Here is a 27,700-nt window from a genome sequence, read left to right as displayed (position 1 = left end):
TGCGCACCAGAGAATTGTCGAAATGTCACTAACAGAGAATAACCCAACAATTAACCCAAGAATGTTGGAGGAACACAAAGGAAAAACCTCATTCATATTTAATATGTAACTCTTAAGACTTTGCCCCCACAGCTGTGCAGCTGGGCTTTGAAGGATCTACACATTACTCTACAGGGGGCTGAAAAGCGGCCAAAGGAAACAGAGGACTCGTGAATGAAAATAAAGCAAGCCTCACCATATTGAGCTCTCAAACTCAGGAACTAGCTTTCTGCAAGTTATCTGCGTGAAACATATTCTTTGGCAGCGCATCTACACCCAGCACAGAACAGGGCGCTTCAATATGCATTTTCCCAGGGTCTGCACAATCAGAAGTGCTGCCAACAGAGTTCAGGTCCTTTCTGTGCCCAGCCGCTTGCAGCACCCCGCCGCCCAGGCACACACGGGGACCCCTGAGCAAACTATTGTCTTCTGCTTTCAGAAAGGGAAATAGCGCAATTCCCATGGAAGCTTCTAAACAAACTTTCCTTCACTCCACCTTTTCAAAACACATGCACTTAAGCTACGAGTGGCCCGAAGAATATGCAGTTTAGTCTGCTGAATTTAGCCTGGTGAACACCAAATGGAGCTCATTGTACTTACTCGTCTCAAACTCATTTGGTCAACAGCTTGTTTTCCCAAGCCTCACCTGGAAGTTCATCCTTCACCACCGCTGTTCATCGGTTTGTTAGGCGCAGACTCACAAAAGCCTTGATACAATCTGTTCTCCGTACCCAAAGAAGTTCATTATTCTATTTGGCAGCTTTTGCTCAAGAACTCTTCTGGCCATCTCATCTCAGATAAATTCATCATTAAATTGGCGTAAGCAAAGCAAAGTTTATTACTATAATCACAACCAAACCTACCGTCTGTCATGCCATTACTTATGCCAATTAACCAAAGCTGTTAAAAACAACTTTTTACGGAAAACATCAATGTAGTATACTCCCAAGTAAGAGCAAATAAGCTTTTTCCTATGCTACTTAAAAGCAAGAAGTAAAAAGTTACATACCATTGATGGCACTCAGCACTTTGATCCCATTTCTGTAAGGCAATTTCTATCTCTTCTTTCCCTGCAAATAAGTGGTCACAGATAAGAAATTCAGCCACTTTTTTGCTTTACTTCCGTCTTTAAGGCTGTTAAGGTACAGTAACAAAATTGCATAAAAAGTCATATATTTGTTAGTATTATAACACATTTGACTTGAAAATGTTCCATAAATAACTTCATACTCTCGCAGCGATATGAAACATGCAAGACCACTCAAAGAGATCATGCAAATTTTAAGCAGAGTAGCAACATGGTTTTACCTCATTTGGAAGTACAGTCATCTATAATGAAAACCATCTTCCCCACCACGCTAAGAAAAGGTAATCAGAGTTTTCAGTGGTTTTGTTCCGAAGAATTGCACAGCCTCAGATCTAGAACCTGCCCCACTTCTCCCTCTCTCCTCCAAGAACCTGCAGTCTCAAAAAGCTGGCAACTAAACGCCTGCTGAAGGCTATAAGGACTATCAAAATAAAACTTGAAATTTCATGTTTTAAATGGCTACACTGATTCCCAGAAAAGAATAATTATATTAGTTATAGTATTAACTAACTATATTTAGTTGTGTGCATAATAAACAGGACAGAAATTATTTAGAATAGTATCTTTTGTTGCACATCTTAACCGTAACAAAGATGATCTTTTTGGTTTATTCTGACCCACCTACAATCTCGCAAGCAAACCACATTCAAGACAGTGAAGAAGAGTGAGAGAATGAAACTAAAATGATTCCCCTAAGTAAACACACATTTAAAAATTGATTTCCTTTTTATATCTGCATGTGATAGCAATACAAAAAATTAAATGCGTTACAGCAAAAACTTATTTATCTTAATACCACAGAGGATATGGATGATAGGTTTGAGAAACAAACTTTTACACTTTTCACTAGCCCTTGGTCTACTTATACTATCTTTCAGAAAGCAAAAATTTTAAACACATACCACCACAGTACTGCTAGCTACTCACCTAAAAAAAAGATTATAAGGAAAAAAAAATCCACCACATTGTTTGCAAGTGGAGGGTTTATAACTCTGAAGTGTAACGTCAGCTTTGAACACCGCCCTTCCTTGGCCTCAAACACACAATTCCTTACCGTCAGATGCGTACGATCTCTTCTCATCTGGATCTTCTGTGATTTCGCACATATCGCTATGTGCTCGGGCCAGGCGCCAAAGAAAGTCCTTCTGGTCTGCATACTGCAGTAAAAACATAAATGTTCCACATCAAGGCCCATTCTGCCATTGACAAAGAGCAGGAGAAAGAAAAATCAAGTGGGGGCATACTCTAGAAGTCACACAGACAGTTTTTGAAACCTTAAAAGACCCCAACTCTACCAGAACTGAAGCAGAACCCCGAAAGAGCAAACTGGACGGCCAAATTTATAATTAAGCTCACAACGCTACACTACGTGTACAGGTCTAATTGTTGCCCCCTTCTAAGAGGGAAGCCCTCCACTTCAAAGGCCATACCGGGGTCAGTTCTTCAGCAGTCTCTGCTAACCTCAGAGCGCGGGGCAGAGGGGAACCCCCCTAAACTGCACCGCTTCATTAAAAATTCACAAACTGCATTTTACTTTTTTCATGCTTCAGTCCGCATTCAAACAGTTTCATGTCCTGGCTTGTTCTTAAATCTGGGACTACTGTAGGTGTACTGCTAAATTTCAAGTGGGTATGTTCTGACAAACTCAAACCTGCCTTAAAAAAAGTAAAACCTAAACCACAACCACCTAACAGGCTGGTTTATTTACAATACTACCACAAAAGAAAAGAAAGTGGGAGAATCACCAGAAAGAAGCATACAAGAGAATTTCAGAAGCCGACAGGCCTGCCATTTCTTCCTGGTGAGAAGGAAAAAACAATCTCCTTAAAATTAGAAGTGATCAAGTTACGTTATTTCTTTCTATTCCTCCTGGAAATACAGGAGCCAAACACGTTTTGCTTTTTAAAAGGCTAGTGACCTAAGACATTCTCTTTGCTGGCTGTGCAGTAGGGAAACGCTAGCAGAGACTGACAGGGCAACTGCAGCGGGCACGGGCAGGCCTGCGCCGGCGGCTGTAGGTCACAACAGCCGCAGCAAGACACCGTTCAGTGCTGGGCGCATCCGCTGCCTGTGGCCAGAGGTACAAGCTAGCTGTCTGCAACAGCTAGAGTAAAACCACCACTGCCCCCTGCTATCTTCCCACACCTCAACGGCAGCGCCAACGTTCACCGAAGCCGGGGATCAATTCATCGCCTATATGATATAAAAAGACACATTCTTTAAGGTGGAAAAACGCAGCATCATCCAGGTTTTTCATCTCATTAACCAATATACACATACGTGTTGCCTGACCCTTCTGTTTGAATACGCAACTCATTTATTTCATGAACCACCACACATGTGCACTGGGCAGTCCTTGGAAAGACCAAGTTTCCTAAATATGGATCGAGCCATTGCATATGCAACGAGGTAAACGTTCTCAAAATGTTTGCCGAGTTTATTGTATACACACAGTACTGTTGTTTTACACACGTACAGTGTGTTCATTCAGGGAAAGCGATGACATGATGAGACACGGAGTTCCAAGACAGAGAGCGACTGGGAACTGCCTGCCGCTGTAGCCTGAACAGTTCTGGCCTTCAGCCCGCTCCCAAGCTGCTCCCGAGAAAGGGGGCCACTGGAAGCTGGCCCAGTTGTGGTGTAGGACCTGGACCCTGCTAAGATACGCAATTTCCTCTTTCCCAGCTACTTAGCTGAAAACACAAATCACTGCTGGAAAATACAAAAAGGCAACCTTTACCGCCAGTTTATTATTCAGCAGCAGCTGGAATCCCTCTCTCTTCTCCTGCTCATCTCCGTCGTGCAAGCGGTCAGCCTGCTGCAGTAGCTGCTCCAGTCCTTCCTCTAGCGAGGAATCCAAGATTAAATGCGTTTCATCCTCGTTGATGAGATCCAGGGAATCCCGTCGCGCAGTTCTCACTGTTTCACAGCTCACTTCATCTTCCCCTTCTTCGCTCTCTCTCTCGGACTCCCGGTCGTAATCAGACTCAGCATTGGCTGTGGTGTACCTTCGAGAAAAAAAAAACACAACTAAAATTAGTTTGAGGAGATACTGTGCAGCCTATGACAGTTTTATACGTACGGTACAGAAAAAACAACTCTTCCCAGTTGAGGAAGAGGAGTATCTTAGTTCACCCTGGAAAACACTGTACAATGCAAGTGTCTCAAATAACACACCGGTCATTATTTCTCACCTAATAGACACAACCTCAAAAAGCTGAAGAAAGAAGGTTCTCCAAAAGTTAAGTAGAACTCAGTCACAAGTGTCCACATCTCGCTTGCACAGCGTAGCAGCTTCTCTTAGCCCTTCTAACTTCAATATCAGAGAATTAAACAACTAAGAAGAGAGCCAGGACAATTCAGTTAAATGTATGGATTATGAAAGAGAATTTCAACAAAAAAATCCAACACACTCATCCACATGGAAAATATAACCTAAGGATTTTAGCCTGTTCCAGGAAATTTCAGACACAACAGCTGTTTTGGCAACATCTAGTACCTCCATCATCTCGTCTGAGCACTAAACACGAAACAGCTTGTTCACACTGACATGTGAAAAGGTGCAAAACAGTAGGAGAGTGATCAAAACTATTTCACGTGAGCAAGAACTCCAGCAAGGAGACAGCAGGTGAGCCACAGAAAGACACCGCGCGTACAAAACCCAGACAACGATTAGCTGCTAAATTAGTCAAATTAACCAGGATAAAGCTCAAAGTTTCTGAAAATGGATCAAATTAAGTCCCCCAAATCATACACAGGCACCTAAGCTGGAAATTTAAAACAGCATTATATATTGACTGATACCATTGCAGTGGGGTGTCTACTTACAGAACGAATTTCTTCTTAAAGAAGACTCTATTTGTCCTCCTCACATTTTTCTGCAAGCTCTTAACTAAAGAATAAGCGCAAGTCAGCCAGTAATTTAAGAATGTGCACTTTTACATTCGGATTTTGTTGGTTTATTTGAATAGAAAGCTCTCTTCCTGAAGTAAGCTATTTCAAATCATCTAAGCACTTAATTCTAGGGGGTGTTTGTAATTGTTACCCAATTAAACTGTGCCCAAGCCAGTGTTGAACTTTACAAGTTCTACTAGAATGAAAAGTCACTGTGCTCTGGGGGCATTCGGTAACTACCCCTGCGCTCCCTTTTGTCCTGACTGAACTTCCCCCGAGAGACAGCCTGGGCTGTGTGTGAAGCTGCCTTTGTCTGGAGACAAAGATACGTGACCAAAGTCCATATCTGAAGAAAGCAGTTACAGTTACAGTTTGGCCACACATAGATAACAAGACACATTTGGCTACTGAAGCTTCAATTTTCTGGGAACCATCAATTTGCCTCTCTGGGAGAGGGTAAACAAATACCCTCACTCACCACAGCCTCCAACCCTCATCCATAAATTTAAAAATACACCATTTTGTACTGAAACATTTTAAGACAAGAAATAAAGTAACAGTCAGCCTTATCACTGCAAAGCCAGGAAAGTAAGCGCTACGAGACGACGTGCTGGAGATTAGGCAGGCAGCACTAAATTAATGGATAATACAGCAACACGGTGGTAGGTGACGCTGGCACGGCTCCATTTCAGATTAAAAGCTTCATTTCTTGATATTTTCTTCAGACTAACGATGTCATTACTTCTCTAGACGACCTCATTGTCAGTACTTCAACACGAACTCCTCAAATTCTCTCATGTCCTGTCCTAACCTACTCTGCAGCACAGTTGTGGGCTACGCAGCTGTGATACTGTCTCACTACAACATTCTACTGGCAGCGGCAAAGATTTCAGTACTTCAGCTGAAAAACACTTTCCATGCTGAAGGCTCCCGAAACACCATATGGTCTTTAAAAACAGGCAGCAATGGATGGCTCCTATACACTTTTTTCTTCCACCACAAAAATGTGTTTTCTCCAAGACAGCTCATACAAGATGTTGCCAGTTTAAAAAGACAAGTAATACCGTATATAACTTCATAAACTCAGAGTTTTCAGAAAGATTAAGGGATTTAGATGTTATCAGTCTGTTTATGATGATGGAACGTTCTTAAATGCTTTAGTATGTTGAGGCCTCTGGCTAGCACGCATCCTGAACACAAATGAAAACATGCTATCTGGAACAAAAAAGCACATGGAAAGAGGAGGCAAAGAAGCCCAGAAGACCAACGCAGTGCCAAAGCAATGCAGAAAAGTTAAGCAGCCCAAGACCTCTGGGCTTCTGAAAGCTCGTGATGATTTCTGTGAATTGTATATGAAATAGGAGAAGATACTTATGTCCATGTGGTTTACAAAATAAAGCTGAAATGCGAGTTGTTCTTTCTGAATTTCATTAAAAGAACACAATTGCCAGAAATGAAGACACAGCTGAAATGGATCTGTTGAGAATAGTCTCATTCTTCCTCCCAGTGGCTGCTAAAAAGCTTAAATAGCCTTTTCCAAAATTTACATTTCCTACCCTGATTTTCTACTAGAAAATTTTAGTATTGACATCTCTAACAGACAATATTGCGTACTAAAGGCAGCTGGTCCCAAACAGACTAATATTATACCTATATGTATAGGACAAATACCAGAGTGAGAAATTATACACTATTCCGATTTTTTTAAAATCGGATGAGAGCTGCTTATCCACTAATTCTCCACACTGGTCATTCTACCTAACTACAGTTTTTAAATAAAATGTAAGAACTCCTCCAACCATCAGCAGGTTCCCAATAAAGTAATGAGGTTTTGCAGCAAAAGACACCCCCGCTCCAGAGGTCACCTGAGGTCCCCTCAGGAGGATGTCTTCTCAGAACCTTGGAACCGTTGTCGACCTCTACCATGACTTAAAATTTTCTAATGATCAGATGACACCTAGGGCTGGTATCTGGGGACAAAGAACACCCTTTTCAGTATGCTTTACAAAAAGCATTGGCACCCTGACGACTCAATGCATCTGTTATTCTCTAGAGAGCAAGGTCTTGTCTTCAGAACCAACTCTACAATAGTTTTAAAATTTGTTATGCAGCCTTGTTACCTATTACACCATCGTGAATCACTTACTCCCTAATTTTGCTTTCATACGAACACCCACTCCAGAAGAATGAAGCAGTTCGAAAATTTGAATAAGGTCGCATCGGCTCTTTCCTGCTTCACCAATTCCAGACACTAAGATAAAATACTAAAATGACACGGTTTTACGGCAGCCATGAAGCCTGTTTTCCTGCAGATCCGCATCCTTTGTTCTAGGAGGCTGCTACAGCACTGGCTGCTTTGTCCCCCAGTGACAAACCCAAGTGTCACCAAGTGTCAGTTTGCACCAGCTGACCGCTCATTAAGCTGCCACCAAACAGCATGTCACGTCCAAATTCTGCCTGCCTTCCTCTCAGTGCTATAATTAACGTCTCTCTTTTAAATTACATTTCTTCTCAGCTTCCCTGGGAAAACGTATGCGGCCAGCACTGCATGTTTTAGAACACGTTTACATCCCTCAAAGGCTATAGAATTAAGGCACAGAAGCATTTCATCAGAAAGGCAGCAGTCACATACACGTGTGCAGCAGACCTCTTGTTATCTATCCAACATGACAATCCTTGCATCTATATTGTAATTTTTGCTGACGTTCTTAATCTATGTGGTACTTTTCAGTTGTTTTAAAATTATAAGAACTTAAGCAACACAACCGATCAGTGTGACACACTGAGAAAAATCCGTAAGAAATACCCTAGCCAAAGACATTTTAGTTACTTGGAATTTATTTTTAACTTTCTCAAGTTTTCCAGACATTCTACAATATATTATTGTATGGAAATTTTATTTATAAACTCTCTCACTCAAGTCCCAGGCTGGACTTCTACTTCCCTTCTTCCTGCAGGGTTCCCTAATCAAATTATTGCTTAAAAAACCCTCAAAAACTACGTTTTTTTTTCTTTCTCTCCTTTCTCTAGAAGTCGAAATTGCTGCACTTCTCTCAATCTGGCCCTGGCAGTAGCAGACTTACTGTAATAAAAGCAAATAAAAACAGGATGACAGACACCTGTGGAAAAAAAAATCCCTTCCTTTACATTAGAAACTGCTCAGATGTAAGTAGTTGGGCACCAAGGCCCATAAAAGCTGCTTCTAACCTGGTGCTCTGCTTACCCTCCTTCACTTTCTCCATCGTCCGTGTTGGCTGTTCCTGAGCTGGCTGTGAAATAAATTGAACTGGAGCCTGTGGAATCGCTTCTTTCTCTAGGAAACGGGAACCGCCTCCGGCGAGTTACTTTCTGGGTTTCCTCCAGATGGGACCTTTGAGGAAGGCAAAAAGAGAAACAAATAAACATTTGATAGTGAAATGTCTGCTATTTCACTTCCCTTCTCTTCTCTAGCACATTCTATCCAGTCCACTCTATGCCCGAAAAATTCACAAGGTGACTTGCTCTTGCTTATACGAACATCCCGCTGCCATACAGCGAACATCATTAAAGTGAGTCTGACCGCAGACTTGGTCCATATATAACCCATATATGCAATCCATATACAAAGGGGTAATCATATCACATGCATTCCTCTGATTTCCTCAATGGACAAAGACCAAGGAATCCTGAAACATCTTGCAGAATTCTGTAATAATTCTATGCTATATCAAAAGTTACCTACAGCTGGCAGCAAACGGAGAGAACATAGCAGTAACAAGAGACAAACATTTGCAGAACAAGTAACCTTCCCAGTCTAGAATGTGAAGCAAGTGTCACTACTTAACACTCCGTAAGAAAAAAACAACCCTGGCTAAATGTACAATTTTTTGTACATTAATCTCACTGGAGGTCAAGACGTAATGCCAGTGGACGCTAGAGACACACTTCTTCCACTTTGGGGTTTCAAATTTAACATGCTCAGTCATGGCTATGGAGTAAACATGTGCAACAGTAGAAAAAGACAGAAAGGGGCAGGGTTGATACCTGACTTCGCCAACGATTTCTGCGGCTAAGTGCTGCAGGCTGTTTCGTAGCTCCTCCACTTCTTTTCTTAGCTCTGAAATGTTTCTCAACACGAAATCGAGGCGCTCCAGCACATCCACGGCCTCGCCCTGCGTCAGGAGAGGTGTGGACATTGCACCATCTCCCGCCTCGACAGGAACCGGCACTCTGGGCACGACTTAAAGAAAACAAGAGGAGAAAAAGTCCATTAGATGCAAATGGGAAAGGATTTCACATGGGAAACCTCAGTACAATTTTGTTTTCAGAAGACGGAGGATATGAGGCTCGGTCTCAAGTATTGCTGCCTGACCTGGCCTAAGGTTTTGGGTTCTTCAACTGGTTTACCGCTCCCTTCTCTCACACCAGCATCCAGCCACATTTAACAGATTTGCAATAGCAATTAGGAGTAAATAAAGCCCTTTTAACTACACTTCTATAAAAATCCCCTTGTAAAAAAATTTTTAAAAGAGCAAAACCCATACTGAATATCACAGAGACTACTGTAGAGGAAGAAACTGCTGTGGGTTTTGTGTTGTTTTTTTTTTTAAAGTCCTTACTGCAAATAAATTTAATTCCTATTCTCCACACTTCTGTATTAACATCACACTGAAAAACTACACTCTGCTTTTCTCCCGAATTGCAATCAGCTCAGGAGGCCACCGGTCAGGAAAGCAACCAGCTTACAACATAACATGTGACAATGAACAGGGACAACGGAAGCTAATTTTGGCAAAAAAAGACCTATTCTTTAAAAAAAAAAAAAAACAAACCACAGCACCAAACAAAAAACCCCTCTATTCTTATTCAAGGAAAAAAAAACCCACAGAAACCCAACTAGGAAACATCAGACGTTAAATAGCAGTTTTGTCGTTAAAACGTGGCATTGCCTTCTCCCGAGTATCTGGAACCTTGACCTGCTTGATCCTTAAACGTTCTTGCAGATGCAGCATGATCAACCAGCATGCAAGAACAGATTTACATCACTGGATTTTAAATATGTTTTCTTGAAAGCTCATAAATGTTATAAATAAATATGCTACCAGTTAAGTCAATTATTTAAGAAGGAACACTCTTTTTACATTAAGAACAACAACAAAAAGAGTCACTCTCAAAAAAGAGCCAGATTTGCAAAAATTAAGGGCTTATCTTCCAGGGTACCCTGCGTTAACGCCTCTAAATCAGAGATAAAAATCTACATTCTCCTAAATAAAGCAGTACTGGAACCTTTTCCCTACTCTTCTCTTGCTTGTCAGAAATTACGCTGGCTGCTTTGCTGTTTTCTCGAGAAGGGGCTGTACAGAGTCTCAGCGCGCCGTTTGCAAGCACGCCTCAGGCGGCATTTGTTGCTGCTCCCGTTATCACAGCAGCAGAGGCTGACTCTCCTTTTTTCCCCAGTTCCGCCCGGGACCTGCTGTTTCGGGGCAAAGTCCTGTGAAACTGGAGGAACAGATTTCTTCTAAGATAGCTGGTCAGTGGCCAGGGGCAGACATTTATTGCAGCAACAGTTCCCAGCCTATCAAAGTCATCCCGTTACTGCTATACAGCTTGGACGGTATACGCTGCATGCAGCGTAGCAAGAGAATATGAAGGTACAAGTATCTAAAACCTGGTTCTGCAACATCACAGATTAAAACACTGCTCACAAACTACTCCCGCCCCAACACAGCAGCAAAGACAAGCCTTCAATAGCCCAATAAAGATGCCCAAGTAGGGCTGCTTCCCTACAGGTAATTTTATGTTTTAAATCCAGCCTACGGAACGATACGTATTACTGAGGGGAAACACCAGGCACTTGTACTCGCTTGGCCCTCGGGGCTGCCGGTCCCATTTTAAAACCCGAGCAATCGCTATGAACAAACGGGTTCTCGCTTTCCGCTCCCGCAGTCTGGGGCGGACGTGGGTAAGCGGGAAAACGCTCAGGTTTCCGCATCAGCGTCCTTCGAAGTTCAGAGCTTCGGCCCCACCGGCGCTCGGCAGCGAGCGGGTAAATTTAAAGCCCTAAAACAGCTCCTCAGAGCGCACCGCGGAGGCCAGGCTAGCACAGGGCAGTCACAAGCCTTCGCCCGCTGAGGCGGCCTTCGTAAAATCAGTTTTCAAGGGAACGCGCAGGGCCGGGGCAGAGCCCCCCTTCCCGGGGCGCGCCCAAGGCCCACGCCCGGCCGGGAGCGCCCCTTCCCCGCCCCGGGTGGCCCCCCGCGTCGGGCGGCAGAGCGGTGGCAGACAGCCCGGCACACCGGCCGAGGCCGGGGCGGGCTGGAAGGGCGGGCCGGGGCGCAGCGCCCTCCGCCCCGCTGACGGCCCCGGCCCCGCGGCGCCCTCCTACCCTGGCTCCGGCGCCCCGCGGCCTCCGCCTGCCGACCGCTGCCCCGCCGCCAGGGCCGCCCGCCGCGCCGCCGCCGCCGCAGCACCCAGAGCAGGCCCAGGCCGGCGCCCAGCGCCAGCCCCAGCCCCAGCCCCAGCGCCAGCCGGCCGGGCCCGGGCCGCGCCATCGCCGCCCCGAGCCGGAGCCCCGCGCGGCCACCGTCCGCCTGCCGCTGCGGGCGGCGCGCGGGGGTGACGCGCCCAGAGAGGCGCCCTATGGCGAGGCGGGGCGTCATCAACGCGCGCCGCAGGGCCCGGCCCGGCGCCAGGGCGCGCCCCCTGTGACGTCACGAGGCCGCCAGCGAGACGCTGACACTAATGACACCGACATCTAATGACACCGACACCTAATTACACCTACACCTAATTACACCGACACCTAATTACACCTTCACCTAATTACACCGACACCTAATGACACCGACACCTGCACCTACACTTACACCTGCACTTACACCTACACCTGCGCCTATACCTGCACCTACACCTACACTTAATTACACCTACACCTGCACCTACACCTGCACCTAAACCTAAACCTAAACCTATACCTGCGCCTATACCTGCAGCTAAACCTGCACCTACACCTACACCTACACCTAATTGCACCTACACCTAATTACACCTACACCTAATTACACCTACACCTGCACCTAAACCTGCACCTAAACCGGCACCTACACCTACACCTACATCTACACCTAAACCTAAACCTACACCTGCTCCTAAACCTGCACCTACACCTACACCTAAACCTGCACCTACACCTACACCTAAACCTGCACCTACACCTACACCTGCACCTACACCTAAAACTGCACCTACACCTGCAAGTGCACCTACAGCTACACCTACACCTGCATCTAAACCTGCACCTAAACCTGCACCTACACCTACTCCTAAACCTGCACCCACACCTACACCTGCACCTACAGCTACACCTACACCTGCACCTAAACCTGCACCTACACCTGCACCTGCACCTAAAACTGCACCTACACCTACACCTGCACCTACACCTACTCCTAAACCTGCACCCACACCTACACCTGCACCTACAGCTACACCTACACCTGCACCTAAACCTGCACCTACACCTGCACCTGCACCTAAAACTGCACCTACACCTACACCTGCACCTACACCTACACCTACACCTGCACCTAAGCCTGCACCTAAACCTACACCTACACCTACTCCTAAACCTGTACCTACACCTGCACCTGCACCTAAAACTGCACCTACACCTACACCTGCACCTACACCTACACCTACACCTGCACCTAAGCCTGCACCTAAACCTACACCTACACCTACTCCTAAACCTGTACCTACACCTGCACCTGCACCTAAAACTGCACCTACAGCTACATCTGCACCTGCACGTTCACCTCCACCTGCACCCACACCTATACCTGCACCCACACCTATACCTTCACCTACACCTATACCTTCACCCGGACGTGACCGTGCACCTACACTTGCACCTACCCCACACTATGCCAACCCCCACGGCTCCACTCCCCCCCCAGACCCCCAGCTCCGCACCCAGCACCCCAACCCAGCCGCTCGCGCTGCACCGCAGCCTCCCTAACCCGCCTGCGTCACCACCGCCCCAGGGAGCCGCCGCAGCCCCCACCGCACCGGCACAGCGGCTGTCGCTCCTGGCGCATGGCGGGTCTGGTGCCGCAGGTGCCGGCACTGTGCGGCGTTGGGCTGTGGTTCTGGTGGTATCGGGAGAAACACCGCTATGGCCGCTGGCTCGTTGCCCGCCAACACCTTGTGACCTGTCCCTGTCCTCTCCGACTGGCGAGCGACACAGGGCCACGGCTGCGGTGACGATCCCTTGACGCAGGCGTGGGGGGAACAGGCTGCATCTCTTTGCGCAGTTATGACGTACAGCCCTACGGCTCCGGGCAGCGCAAACTCCCGCTGATATTAAAGATGGTATCTGAGCGACACGGTGCCGCGGCCTTATTGTTTTCTTCCCCGTCACGCTTTAATGAAAGTAACAAACCCAAGCTTTCTGAAAGAAATTTAATTTCCGGAAAGAATAGGTGCTCTGCTCTCTCACTTTAACCCCTTTACACCAGCAGACAACAGCCGCACGCTGGTGGGTAGGTGGATCTGAAATCCCCCTTGGATCTGATGTTCCCCAAGAAGGACACTGAGGTGCTGGAGCGTGTCCAGAGAAGGGCGACGGAGCTGGTGAGGGGTCTGGAGCACAAGTCTGATGAGGAGCGGCTGAGGGAGCTGGGGGTGTTCTGTCTGGAGAAGAGGAGCTGAGGGGAGACCTCATCGCTCTCTACAACTGCCTGAAAGGGGGTTGTGGGGAGGTGGGTGTTGGTCTCTTCTCCCAAGTGACAAGTGACAGGACAAGAGGAAATGGCCTCAAGTTGCACCAGGGGAGGTTCAGGCTGAATATTAGGAAAAATGTCTTAACGGAGAGAGCGGTGAAGCACTGGCAGAGGCTGCCCAGGGAGGTGGTGGAGTCACCATCCCTGGAGGTGTTCAAGGAACGTGTGGACGTGGCACTGCGGGACATGGTTTAGTGGGCATGGTGGGGTTGGGTTGGTGGTTGGACTTGATGGTCTTACAGGTCTTTTCCAACCGTAGTGATTCTGTGATTCTGTGTGATTCTGTGATTATTATCTTTTTGCTCCCAAACGTGCCAGCCCCACAAACGAAGCCCCAGGTTGCGCCGGCCTCTTCGTTATTGTCGTTAAACTGTTCTGTAACAGCAGCAGGGACCGCTGCTGGGGGTGGGGCAGTAGTAACGTCCCTTCCCATTTCATCGTGAATTGGTTTTGCTGGGGCTGGAGGCAGGGGGAGTAAATCATAAACCACCGATCAAATCGCTGGTTGGGGAAGGACGGGGCTGGTCAGCATCTGGGAACAACATCAGTTCTGGTCTGAAACGCTCACGCGTGCCAGAGCACCCGCCATCCGACCCACCTTGTGCAGCACTGGAACTCGGTGGGGCTCTGGGTAAGATCAACACGCACGTAGACTGATTTAAGATGTTTTCTTTTCTCTAAATGCTTTACTTTTCCTAAAATAACCGTGTGATTCGGTTTTACAAAGACAACTTGGGCCTGTCTGCTGCTGCAGGTCTCCAGCAGACGTGCCTAATGTGGCGCTGAGACCAGTGACGCGTGGCCTCGCGTCTGATGCACGAAGCAAAGTGCCTCGAGAAGCAAAAGGGAGTTGCCAAGTATTTTTACCTTCGGCTCTGTGGGAGAAAGTCTGTATTTCTCCCATGTGGCATCAAAACGCGGTATGAAAATCACTGCTTCCTCGTAAAAACAAGTCCACGACTTCATCCCCCGGAGCAGGATCAAAGCCAACAGGCTGTAAAGACCCAATGCTACGGATCAGCGACCTCTTGAATAACTGGGGACACTATTAAGACGAAAGGCAACGACTTTCAGAGGCGTCAAGCTGTCATTAAGTGCGATGCTCTTGGAATATCCGCCTGTTTGACACGGCGAAGGCTGCTCATCCCCCAAGCAGAGGTGCTCGCAGGCGGCTTGGCCCATCAGCCGGCGAGCTCTGGGCCCGGCACGTGCCCCGAAGAATGCTGCCCTGCTCCGGGAGCAGCGACAGGACTGCAGTAAAACGGGGAATGTCCCAAACCTCCCTCTCGGCTGGCTGGGGGTTTGACAGCTTCCAGCACTAAGGGACAAATGTACAAAAAAAAGGTATTGAGGAAAGCCCAAAGCTGCTGAGTGACGTAGCGGGAGTGGAAAAAGGTCGTTTTAGCGAGGGCACTATTCATAGGACTTGTTGTGGTACAGGGGGTGTGAAGAGCCGCCAGATCTTGGGTCGAGATCGCAGTATTTTAGGTGGCAATGGACTCCGTGTAAGGCGAAGGTAGGAATGGCCAAATAACCAACCCGAGCCTTTGGGGTTGGAACTTCTCCTTTCTGCAGTAAACGCAGTGAACGCATGGGGCAGTTACATTTCTGGTGTGATCCCCTAAATCTGTGGGATTTAGGGGAGAAACTGCTTCTACCAGGATTATTGAAACTAGAAATGTCTTCTTCTGGAACAGCCAAAGGAAAACTAGTGATTCCTTTAACACCCCCTGCAGCGTAGTCATTACTAGAAAGATGAATTAAACACATCCTTTTATTCCTGTGCCCCAAGCACAGAGCTTCCCCGCGGCAGCCTCGGATAACGAGCAGTACCGCTCCATCAGGTTTAAAGTACAACCTCTTGGGGGTTTCTCCTTGCGATCAGACACAGCGATCAGCAGTTTGCTCGTCTTCCACAGTGCGATTCGCCTTCAAGAAGCAAACCCACCCCTCAGGTTCCGGGGATGCTTGTCCTAAGGTGCTGCCCTCCATCCAATTAGTAATATTCCGGGCAGGAAATTTAATTGGGTGCTGCAGAAAGAAGAAGGTGTTGGTTAGAAAAAGCCACTGCTGTCGGAAGAGGAAAAAAAAAGCTCTCCATACGCCCCTTGCCTCTCGTAAGCGTGGGTACCGGGGTGGTGATTTCTGGCACAGCCAAATAACCTTTTCCTTTCTTTTATCTGAGTTGTTGGGAGAGATTCAGAGCTGGCAGCTCCCACTGGCCCCTGTTTCTCTCCATGTCCGACAAGGGCTGTGAGCAGACTGATTGGAGCCAGTGCCAAAGGGTAATAAGTTGCTTTCGGATGATGAATGGTGCCGCCGAGATATACTGCACCGTATTTTATAGCTCGCTCTCACGCCCCTGCAGGGCTGAGCGCTTGGGCTGTCTCCCAGATTCGGTATCTCATCAGGAAATTCAATACCGAAATCTTGTGTGCAGGCTCTGTTCTCATTTTCCTCTCTTATTCCCCCCCCTCGCCAAGAAAGAGCGGTGCATGAGCCAGACCGACTAGCGAGAGCGAGAGCCAGGCAGGCTGCCATGCAGCGAGAACCCTGGCTAGTTTTTTCTTTAATTTGTGGCTAGACCGAAGGGTCTGGATTCTGTACTAATGTCTGCGGCCGGCGGGACGGTAGCCACGGGACCATGGGCGCAGTGAGACCGGCCGGTTGAGGTCCAAAGGGGTTATGGATTTTGGGACTCCTGTCGAAATCAAACACGACCCCGGTGAAATGCGCAGGAAGCAGCATTTCCTTTTCATTAATGGGGCAACAGAGGCAATAACGTGTTAATTTGTCGCACTGGAAGCCAAACGCAGGTTTACAGTGGAAAATAGGAGTTATGAGTAAACATTCAGACTGTTCTGGCAGTGGGGATTTTGGGGAGACCCTCCTTAGGATGGAGGTGACCTAAATGAGCTGACGTTTAACCCATGGAGTGAGGTATCCCACAGACAGCTTGAAATGAATGTATTGGGATATTTGGAGCACATTTTCGGAAGATGATACCAACAACCTCTGTTGGTTATTTTCTTTTGTCATGCCAAACCCAACAAACACGTTCATGATAACGTTGCTGGTAACAGTTAGCAAGGTTTGGCTTTGTCGCAGTGTTTCCGTTAGCCTAGCGAGCAGAAATGTTAATTTTCTCCCTTGCTCCCTGTTGGAGTTAATCAGTAACTCGGGGCAGTGCAGACAAACCGGCCCCAGGTTCGGCAGGAGGGACGCGGGGTAGCGACCCTGGGCACGGGAACACCCTTCTGCTTTCTCCTGCGGTCGTTTGTTTCTGAAGGTTCCTAGCAAAATTAGGAATTGATTACGGCTTGTTAATAGTTTCTGGTGAGCTGCATGGAGAGGTTTCTGTTGAAGCTTTGAGGCTGGGGAACTATTATTTGCTATTTATGGAAATATTGCCCAGGGAGGTGGTAGAGTCACCCTCCCTGGAGGTATTCAAGGAGCGTGTGGATGTGGCATTGTGGGATGTAGCTTGATGGGCATGGTGCTGTGTGGTGTTGGGTGGGTTGGTTTTTGGTGTGCTGTGGTTTGGTTTTTTTTTTGTTGTTGTTTGTGGGTTTTTTTGTTTTGTTTTGTTTTTTTAAGGTTGGACTTGATGATCTTACAAGTCTTTTCCAACCTTAGTGATTCTGTGATTCTGTGATTCTGTGATTATTTGCTTTATATACAGTTTTCAAACTGCTAGGGTGGTGTTGAGGGGGGAATTACTCCATCAGCACCTACGGAGGAAGCAGCACCTCTGTCTGTCCCGGTCTCAGGAAATGAGCTTCTCCTCAAATTTTGAAGGGATTTAAACTCCCATGTTTCCAGATAAAAGCTCAATAGCCCATAGAAAAAGGGACTTTTTTCCCAATATGCTGGTTGTGCCGAACACCCTGCTCCAGGGGAATGTTTGGGAAGGGCCCCAGGCGGTACCTGGGATGCTCTGCAGGGTCCAGGGCTCCCCACCTGCCCGGCTCCTGGTCCATCAGCTCCCAGTCCTCATTTCCCTGTCCATCATCTCCCGGTCCTTTATCTCCCTGTCCATCACCTCCCAGTCCTCCATCTCCCTGTCCATCACCTCCCGGTCCTTCGTCTCCCTGTCCATCATTTCCTGGTCCCTCGTCTGTCTATCATCACCCTGTCCACCACCTCACTGTCCTTTGTCTCCCTGTCCATCGCCTCCTGGTCCATCACCTCACAGTCCATCAGTCTCTCCTGTGTCCCCCTGTCCCCCATCTCCCTGTCCATCAATCTCCCCTGTGTCCCCGTCCTCCTGTGTCCCCGTCCCCCACTCCCTGTCCATCATCCTCTCCTGTGCCCCCCTGTCCCCCCCTGCCCCCCGTCTCCCTGTCCATCATCCTCTCCTGTGTCCCCCTGTCCCCCTGTGTCCCCCTGTCCCCCGTCTCCCTGTCCATCATCCTCTCCTGTGTCCCCCTGTCCCCGTGTCCCCCTGTCCTGTCTCCCTGTCCATCATCCTCTCCTGTGTCCCCCTGTCCCCGTGTCCCTGTGTCCTGTCTCCCTGTCCATCATCCTCTCCTGTGTCCCCCTGTGTCCCCCTGTCCCCCGTCTCCCTGTCCATCATCCTCTCCTGTGTCCCCCTGTCCCCGTGTCCCCCTGTCCCGTCTCCCTGTCCATCATCCTCTCCTGTGTCCCCCTGTCCCCGTGTCCCTGTGTCCTGTCTCCCTGTCCATCATCCTCTCCTGTGTCCCCCTGTGTCCCCCTGTCCCCCGTCTCCCTGTCCATCATCCTCTCCTGTGTCCCCCTGTCCCCGTGTCCCCCTGTCCCGTCTCCCTGTCCATCATCCTCTCCTGTGTCCCCCTGTCCCCGTGTCCCTGTGTCCTGTCTCCCTGTCCATCATCCTCTCCTGTGTCCCCCTGTGTCCCCCTGTCCCCCGTCTCCCTGTCCATCATCCTCTCCTGTGTCCCCCTGTCCCCGTGTCCCCCTGTCCCGTCTCCCTGTCCATCATCCTCTCCTGTGTCCCCCTGTCCCCGTGTCCTGTCTCCCTGTCCATCATCCTCTCCTGTGTCCCCCTGTCCCCCTGTCCCCGTGTCCTGTCTCCCTGTCCATCATCCTCTCCTGTCCCCCCCTGTCCCCCCCTGTCCCGTCTCCCTGTCCATCATCCTCTCCTGTGCCCCCTGTCCCCCTGTCCCCCCCTGTCCCCTGTCCCCCCCTGTCCCCCTGCCCCTCATCGCCTCCCGCCGCTCCCCCTCGCCGGGAAGCAGCGCCAGGACCCCCGGGGGGGCCGCGGCCGGCGGTGCCCCGCGGGGACGTGCCCCCTCCGCAGCCCCGGCGGGGCCGCCCCTCCACGCGGGGTTAAGCCCCCCGCAGGGCCCGTGGGCCCTCTGCGGGCTCCCCCCAGCCCCGGCTCGCGGCTGCCCGGACCCCCCCGCGGACGCGGCGGGCGGGAGCGCTGCCCGGGGGCGGTGGCGCGGCGGGGCGGGACGCTGGGGGCGGCCCCCGGGCACGGCCCCCCCGAGCGGCGGCGGCGGAGCGGGAGCGGGAGCGGGATCATGCCGTACCTCCTCATCAGCACGCAGATCCGCATGGTGAGTCCGCCCCGCCGCTGCCCCCCGGCCCCCCGGTGCCGGGGCTGGGGGGGCCGGACGGGGGGCGCAGCCCCGGCTGCCGCGGGCACCGCTGCCTCCGGCTGCCCCCGCTGCTGGCCCGGGCTGGGCTGCGCCTGGCGCTGGGGGGGCGCGGGGCTCGGGGGGGGGGACGCCCCGCGGGCCTGGGGGACCCCCGGCACGGCCACGCCGCGCCCCGGCTGCTGGCGCCCGGTGCGAGGTGTCGGGCACGAGCACGCGGTGCGCAGCCGCCCTCGCGCCTCCCGGCACCCCATCCCTGCGGCGAGGAGAGGGGCACTGGGGTGCCCGTACCCCCGCTCCTTTCCCCCTGAACCCCCCCTCGAGCAGCAGGGAGCGTAACTGGGGAAACTTCTCGTAGCATCCCGTGAACGTCAAGGAAGGACAAGAGGGAATGGCCTCAAGTTGTGCCAGGGGAGGTTTAGGCTGGATATTAGGAAAAATGTCTTTCCTGAGAGAGTGGTGAAGCACTGGAAGAGGCTGCCCAGGGAGGTGGTGGAGTCACCATCCCTGGAGGGGTTCAAGGAAGGTGTGGACGTGGCACTGCGGGACATGGTTTAGTGGGCATGGTGGGGTTGGGTTAGTGGTTGGACTGATGATCTGACAGGTCTTTTCCAACCTTAGTGATGCTGTGATTCTGTGTGATTCTGGCCACGTGTCCTCACTGGGGTTTTCCCTCTTCCCCGAACAGCCGCTTCACGGTGGGAAACGCAGCCGTAGCCAAAGGGAAGGGCACTACGGGCAGCGGGGCTGCTGCGCAGCAGCCCGGGCAGCGGCAGGGATCTCTGGCCGAGACTCGGGCTGGGAGTGCAGCCCCGTGTTCTCATGAAAAGATGTAAAGGAAACGTTGCTTCCCAGTGATGGCAGCCTCTGCGGTCCACAGAGCAGCCGACCCGCTGCCAGCTGGTGCGTCCTGCCAGGACTGCAAGAGCAGATAGACGCGTGTGTGTCTGGGCTTATTTTCTTCTCCCAAGACAAAGGGGAACTGTACGTCTGAAGGGCAAAATGTGACGATGTCAGTTTGCAATAGGAAGGGAACGACGGTGAAAAAAGCAAATCAACAACAAGCTGGCAGGAGTTCGGTGAAAGATGCTGCCGCTGTCGCTGAAGATGTCCCGTTACGCACACACCTCAAACCAAGCGAGCGGTGAATTGAGAACGGGGACGTGTGGGGGTGCTGCGTCACCGAAGCATCTGTTGGCGGTGATATTTGGCATCATACAAGTTGATTAAGTGGTTATGGACCGAGATACACAAAGCGCCACATGGTTGGGGTTTCTGGCGCTTTGGGGAAAGGCATGCAACAGGGTGGACTGGATTAGCGTAGCTTAGCGCATTTCCCCCCCCGGGAGACTTTGGAAACTCTGCTCTTCAGCAGGGCAAAGCAAACATTTCCAACCTGCAACTTGGCATTGAGCCGCGGCTGGAAACATTCCGTCCTGGCCGAGCAGGGGGTGGTTGACTGGGCAGTGGCCAGGGCAGGGACGAGTCACTCCCTCCCGTGGCACGTGTCTCCGTGTCTCCCGTGGGTACACGGAGCCGGGCTGCGGGCAGGAGGGCTGCACGGGGAGCGGCGAGCAGAGGGGGCTCTTGCTCTGCTTCGCTTTCCGTCTTTTGCAGCACTCCAGGCAGCTGAGCGTGTGCCTGCGCGTTTGCACGGCTCGCTAAACTGTTTGATTAGTGGCGCTGCGTAAGTGCTTCTAGTTGGGATCTGACCGAGGCTCATGATTTACAGGCAATTTGCCAGCGCCGGTGTGTAGATGGATGCTGTCAGGGAGGGATTTCACCCGCTCTGCTGCGTTCAGCCCTCACCCATCCGCTTTCCCCAAACCAGCTATCTCGGCACTCCCAGCCAAGAAGAAACTCTCTGCTTTCTCTGCCGTCAGACTGTCCGGCCGCTGCGTTGCTAAACTCACCGTGGGTCAAGGTGTGCAGTTTCCCATCCTGCTGCGCTTGCTCCCGGGACCGAGGGCTCCACGCCGCAGCGGCGGAGCACGCAGCCTGCGAACCTCCAAGCACAACCTCTGTTCGAGGCTCAGGGACGCTTGTCCTGTCCCTGGGCTTTGTCTTCTCCAGGGGGTGATAGAGAAGAGAGGGGTCAAAAAGGGTCTGGGTGATACTTAAAATATTTCTGAGGTTATTTAGAGTTGAGCGGCCCTTTGTGTATTATAAAGTGTTGATAATAGTGTGATGTAGGTTTGCCAGTGGATGGGGGACGTCTCTCGGAAGAACAGTTTTCACCTGCAAACTTTTCATAAGTAGCGTGGAGGAGATTTAAAAGGAAACAATTGCTCCGCCTATTAAAATCAATTAAACCCTGCTATCTTCAGGGATAGCCCGGAAGGTGCAGGGGCAGGTTTTGGAGCATGGAGCGTCTTAGCACCCCCCTCAGCACTGAGCACGGAGGGGTGGGTTGTGAGTCCCGCAGCGGAGGGGTGTGCGATGCCTCTCCCACTCACCCGCCCTCGTAGCTATGGGCAGTGTTCAGGGCTGTCTTTTCCGGCTCTTCCAGCCTGGGCGTTGCAGGGCGGCCGGGCGCTGCCCTCCCCGGAGGCACCAGGGTGGGTTGGGAGTGGGGAATCATCGTGGAGGTTGCATTGGCGCTGTCGTTATCTGCTGTGCCCTTATACTTCGTTCTGGAAAACCTCCAGCCCAGGAATATCTCATGAAGTAACACTTTCGGAGCACTGTGCAGAAATGTCCCGGTCCCCCCATATGCCGAGTGGGAAGTCCACCTGATGGCTCTGGTGGTGAGATGACTCATGTCTCTGACTGCCTCCCCCCAGCTCCTCCGGTCTCCTGTTGCTTCCAAGGGAGCGTGACTGTCCCTCGTCATCCCATGGGTGCTCATCTGTCCCAGTCACTCCGTGGTGCCTTCTCACCCTGATCCTTCCCAGTTAGCGGAGCCATTCCCAAAGCCATCTTCTACCGGGACAGGCAAATGGTCCCCAACTGGCCTGGGGATGCTCATTTCCCGGTAAACCCCACAGATTTGCTGGTTCTGCACCATGAGGCAGTGAGTAGCACCTGGTCGCTCTCCTACAGAGGGGTTCCCAGTGGTGGATCCCAGAGGACCGGAGCCACCGCCAGCTCAGCCCGCAGGTGGCCCTCCAGGAGCAAAGCCACCAAGGTCCTCTCCTGGACTGGCTCCCAGTAATTCCCTTCCCGGTACAGCTCTAACTGGAGCTGTGCTGGGGAGCGGGGAGGGGGTGGCCGTGCTGCCACGCATCGCTCACCAGCTCCGCTGCCTTTCCCTGCAGGAGGTTGGCCCCACCATGGTGGGAGATGAGCATTCGGATCCCAGCCTGATGAGCTTCCTGGGGGCCACGAAGAGGAACATGCTGGGCAACCACTTGTAAGTCCTCCGCTGCGACATTTCAGGCTCTCCCCTCTCCTTATTTTCCCAAGAAAATCTGGAACATTTTCAGTCCGTGTGTTCACCATGGCACCTTCCAGCTGCACATTTAATCCTGGGACTAGTTTGATGCTGGAAGGGCACGCACATGTCCTTGCCCCTGCCTGTTAACGCTCACCCAAGGAACGCTGCCTGGTATTTCATTTAGTTCTTTCTTTTTCCTTGCTTTGACCCCATTTGAGCACCTGTCCCATGCCCCCCTCACCCCCTGTACGCTGGGGATGCTTCTGGCTGTTACCTGACGCGTGCCCTGGCTGAAATAAAACCGGCACAGTGAGCATTTGAATCTTTCTCCATAACTTTATCTGCCTTCATCCCACCCTTAATCCTGAAAGACAAACCTCCTCTGTCTCATTAGCATTTCCAGCCCTGAGACGCTCAGAAGCAAACGGTGCCCGTCCCAGCCTTGCTCTGGCTGTGGCCTTTTCTGGTGCCGAGCCTCCCGACACGCTCATCCGCAGTCTGTCCCGTCCCGTCACACTCTCTAGTGCAGCTTGAGGTTTCTCCCCGTTACCGAGTATCTGAGCCAGCCCCTCTTGATGGCTCCTGAAGCTTTTCCTCGGGCTGCTGAGCCCCAGGGTTGGAGCTGCTTCCCGTTGTGTCCCCCCCCAACTCCAACCCATTAGCCCACGTGTTCCCAAGCCATAGATATTTGAAGCTTCTCCATGTCCCCGTCTCTGCCCACGCCGGGTTTGACACCAGCCTTCATCAAAGTGCAGCTTGGAGACGTTACCAGCATGTTTGTTGCATCTTGGCCCACTTTTTTTTTTTCTTTTTTCCCCACTTGATATCTCACTTGTTTTTCTCCAGGAAAAAAACCCAACCCCACAAAGCAAAACAAAGCCCCAAAAGCAAACTGAAACAACAGAGAGGAGCCGTTAGATTTCTGCTCAGCTTGCCCACTCGCGTCGTGGCGCAGAGGAGGAGTAGGAGGAGAACCAGGCGTTAAACAGAAGGGGCCTCTGGGTCCCAGTATGTTCTCAAACTTCCATCGGCGGAGCTGGGAAAACCCACCTACTCGGTACCAGCCCGGCAAACATCGAGGTCCGGGTCCTCAACTCCTGCAGCGTTAAAAACCGGAATGGGGTGGAAGATTTTAAAGAAAGAGGAGATTAAATAAAAGATAGTGAAGGCCCCCCGTTAAAGCGAGACCCTTCCAAATGCAAACTCAGGCCGCTGCCAGCTCCCCACACCTGCGGGCAGGCTGATCTCGGACCCCTCGTCACTCATCTCCCTCCCGAGCAGCTCTGGGTGGGTTTGCTGGGCTGAGCCGTCTCCGCGCTGCTATTCCCAACCCCGTGGGTGGCCAGGAGATTGGCAGCAGTGCCGGCTGCACGCTGCTGCCTGCCGAGCCGAGCCGAGCCCGGGAGCAGGCAGGGAGCTCTGCAGTGAGAGAAGGGTACCCGAGGCAGGGGGAAAAGAAGAGGCTTCAGGAAGGAAGAAGTGCTGCTGGCTCCCGAGAGATAGGGGCGAGGATCCCTAGGATTCGGGTGGCAAAGAAAGGTAAAATGCCTCCCTGGTGTCTGCCCCAGCAGCCAGGGAGGAGACGCAGCATTATAAGGAACCAGAGTGCCACATTTTGCGTGTTTGGGAGAAGGGATCTGAGCTGCCCATGGGATCTCCCTGGCGGATTCACCACCTTTCTTCCCTCCTTGTGGCCTGGAGCATTTTGAGCTCCCTCAGCAGCTTCTTGGTACGGCTTGTGTTATACCCAGGGTAACTTCACTGCGTCCCTGCGGCACGTCTTCCCCGTTTGCGCTTGAGCAACAGGGGTGGAGAACATAACCCGGCTGGAATGTGGCTGCTGACACCCCGAGAGGCACGGCAGCCTGCCAGCGGGGTGAGCCCCGGCCGCCTCTCTGCCAAAAATCCCAACCAGGGAGGGGAGCTCCTGTATTTGCACCACGGCCAGGGAGGATTTTCCCTCCACCTGACTGCAAGGCTTTGCTAGCTGTAAGCCCAGCTACAGGACGTTGCAAATCTTGCCCTTCCCATAGCACCGTGGGCCCCAAAACATTAAACAGGACATTGGAGGGAGCCTGAAAGAAAAGGTCTAAGCAGTACAGACCTGCTGGGGCACTGTAAGATACAGATGAAGTACTTAATTGCCTCTAATAAGGGAGAGCACTGATCCTGTTATGCAGCCTTGCACCAGCTACTGCGAACGGCACATCATTAAGTTCAATCAGCTGCCGGCGCGCAGGCACGCACTGTCGCTCCCCTATCTGATGTGCAGGGGCAGAACCCCGGGGGCATCGGGGCTTTAGCAAGGGGGGAGCCGGGCTCTGCCCCAGCCTGCACATTTCTGGCAGCCAGTGCGGGGCCAAGGATCAAAAGCCTGACCCTTGGCTGCTGCAGAAAAGGAGATTCTCCTGGGTCCACCCAGGTGGATGTGCATGCATGTATGACTGCTGGGCACCGTCCCCGGCACCACCTGTAATTATGAAGGCTATCGGCGCTGTTTGGTGTTAAGTGAAAACTGATGCCTCTCTGTCAAATTTTGGGAGCTGAGGTCTGAGGCACCTGCTAATACTTTAATTTAGCTGTTCCCCAGGGCACAGCCAAACGCCATCCTCGAGGAAGCCAAAAGGACAGCCGGGCAGGTACCACTAGGAGGTTGTCCGCTCCATCACTAAAAATAGCTGCGCGTGGAGGACACTCCTGCCCCAGCCCAATCCCATCCCCATGCGCACTCATCTGGGCTCTCCGGTTTTGGCACGTCTGGGAGGCAGGGCAGCTGGGGTCACGTACCTAACGATGTGGAAGTGCAGAAGTCCTCTCCAATCTCGGCCACTTTTCTGTTCCCTGCCAGCATTTCGCTGGGAGAAAAGGCTTCGCAAAGGTTCCCAGCCACTCCATCCTGATTCAGACTGGTTGCACACAGAGACAGCGGCGTATTTGATATGCACTGTGCGCAATCTTTTGTTTCACTCAATACGGAGCTGTGTTTAAAGCCCTGGGCAACTCAGCTTTCCTTCTGCTTTTAGCTCAACCACTCAGTTTTTTAGGTTCCTACAAATAACAAACAATCCCTGCCTCAGCTCCTTCCTCTGCATAATGGGAATAATATTTACCAACTCCAACATGTGAATCTGAAGGGTATGTGGCAAGCCTCTTAGAGAAAGCATTAAGTTCAAAGACACTTATAATAATACATATTATCTTTACACCACATCTCTAATTATAGCAAAGTATAGTCTGTCTTGAGAAACTGAAAAAAAGCTTTCACATCTTGGTGTTATTTCATGCTTTAAAAGCACTCACCACTCCATTAATGCTTTGCAATCTTAGCAAAAGCAACTTTAGAAATGCTTTTAGGTCTTTTTTAATTGTTATTAGTATGAAAATCAGAGGAGTCTTTGTTAAGGTGCCCAAACAAGATCACCAATGATCCTGTAGCCCATCATTATCAGCTTATCTGGCACAGTGAGTCATCTAAGAGCTAAACTATTATGAAGCTTATCCCATCTGCTTGAATAAATACTGCATCCAGAAAGACTATGTTAAAGGAACAGAAAGGCTGCCAAATCCAGCACTGAAGGTTATACTTGCCATTTCAGCTCTGCTACTTCCCCACCTAATTCAGCCCGTTTTGTGCCTGTATCGTGCTACTCTTCCACTCTGCAATCACCCTGTATTTTCTTTGTGGTGGGAGCAGTCTCACAGCCCTCCAGTCTTCTGCGGAGAAGCAGCCTGAGGGACCAGGCGGAAAGAAGGACAGCTTCTGCTCCAAATGCACAGAGCCAGCAGAAACCCCAGAGGAGTAAAAGCTGGACAAAGATCCCAAGTGTCAGTTCCTAGACACCCACAGCATGCAACTGCTCTGAACTGCCAGGGTAGAGAGGAGCCTGTGCTCCACCTTATTTGGCAGCTCTGTCGAGGGCTGACAAATTCTGGTTTTTCAAAGGCTTTATACTTGGCTGAAGGCAGCATTTTTTTCCAATCCCCAAATTTCAAGCCCAGGCTCTCAAAAACACCCAATTTACAGACATGCTCTGACACAGGCAAAACACTGTTTTTTCATTCCTTAGAAACACCTGAATCATTCTTCCCTGCTTTGCCGAGATTATCCTCTTTTTTCATTAATCCCCAGCTGTGAATACTCACAAACCCTCTCTGCTGCAGTTTCAGCCCAGTTAACCAAGCAGCATGTGGTTTGGGCAACCGGTCCCCAAACCACGTTTCAATTTAACATGACCCTTCCACTTTGGACAGGCTTCCTCCTTGGTTTGGTAGCTGTGGGTTTTGGCTTTCCCCATCTGGTTAACCAAGACATTGCATCACACAGACAGCATGCCAGATGTGGTCACTGCAGTGTCTTAGATAGGTTTAGTAGTGAGGCAGAGTCATTTCCACAAGGCAATTCTTGTCTCTTCCTTCTCCACCTCATTTTATTTCTTCTCCTCTTTCCTGCTTGCAGCTGGGAGTACTACGTGAACGATGCACCGCGGATAGTCTTGAACAAGCTGGAGAGCTGCGGTTACCGGGTGGTGAGCATGACAGGCGTGGGCCAGACATTGGTGTGGTGCCTCCACAAGGAATAGCAAGGAAGACTTCTGCATTCCACCTGGACAAGATCCTGCTGGGGATCATCTCACGCAGGACTGACAGCAAACTTTTCCCCTTAATTCCTTTCTGTCCCAGACTCCAGGCACTCGGGCGTGGGAAGCAGAGTGGTGTAGAGGCAAAACTTGACCCAATGGAAACTTGCCATCCCTGCCATTTCACAAGACCAGGGGGAGGAAGGTATGCCCAGTCCAGACAAAATCACGCACGGAGAACAGATGGCCCTATCTCTGCATTCATCTGAATGGCACTCTGGCAAATACCATCTTTTTACATTTTAATCATCTCCTATTTAGCATGCATTGGAGGAAGCTCAAATAACAGACTTGTCTGCCTGCTCCTCAGGGCTGCCTAAGAGGTACGT

General features: G+C 50.7%; 2 protein-coding genes across 2 annotated transcripts in view; one reads left to right on the top strand and one right to left on the bottom strand.

Annotated features, from left to right (window-relative positions):
* RMDN3 (regulator of microtubule dynamics 3) overlaps positions 1-11,550 on the bottom strand; it is a 42,436-nt gene extending 30,886 nt beyond the window's left edge. Inside the window, exons 1-6 of the mRNA XM_059825923.1 lie at positions 11,385-11,550; positions 9,044-9,239; positions 8,244-8,390; positions 3,867-4,134; positions 2,181-2,283; positions 1,049-1,109 (exon numbers count right to left, since the gene is read on the bottom strand). Coding sequence (XP_059681906.1) covers positions 1,049-1,109; positions 2,181-2,283; positions 3,867-4,134; positions 8,244-8,390; positions 9,044-9,239; positions 11,385-11,550 — 941 coding nt within the window. The remainder of the gene's footprint in view (positions 1-1,048; positions 1,110-2,180; positions 2,284-3,866; positions 4,135-8,243; positions 8,391-9,043; positions 9,240-11,384) is intronic.
* A 7,733-nt stretch (positions 11,551-19,283) lies between these two features.
* GCHFR (GTP cyclohydrolase I feedback regulator) lies at positions 19,284-27,314 on the top strand. Its single transcript, XM_059826050.1, has 3 exons — positions 19,284-19,319; positions 22,616-22,710; positions 27,191-27,314. Exons 1-3 carry the CDS (start codon positions 19,284-19,286, stop codon positions 27,312-27,314), a joined length of 255 nt encoding a protein of 84 aa, XP_059682033.1.
* Positions 27,315-27,700: the final 386 nt, after the last annotated feature.

This window comes from Gavia stellata, chromosome 17 (assembly GCF_030936135.1).
Source record: "Gavia stellata isolate bGavSte3 chromosome 17, bGavSte3.hap2, whole genome shotgun sequence".
NCBI lineage: Eukaryota > Metazoa > Chordata > Aves > Gaviiformes > Gaviidae > Gavia > Gavia stellata.
The sequence above is the reverse complement of the archived record's forward strand: the minus strand, read 5'-3'. Positions and strand labels throughout refer to the sequence as shown.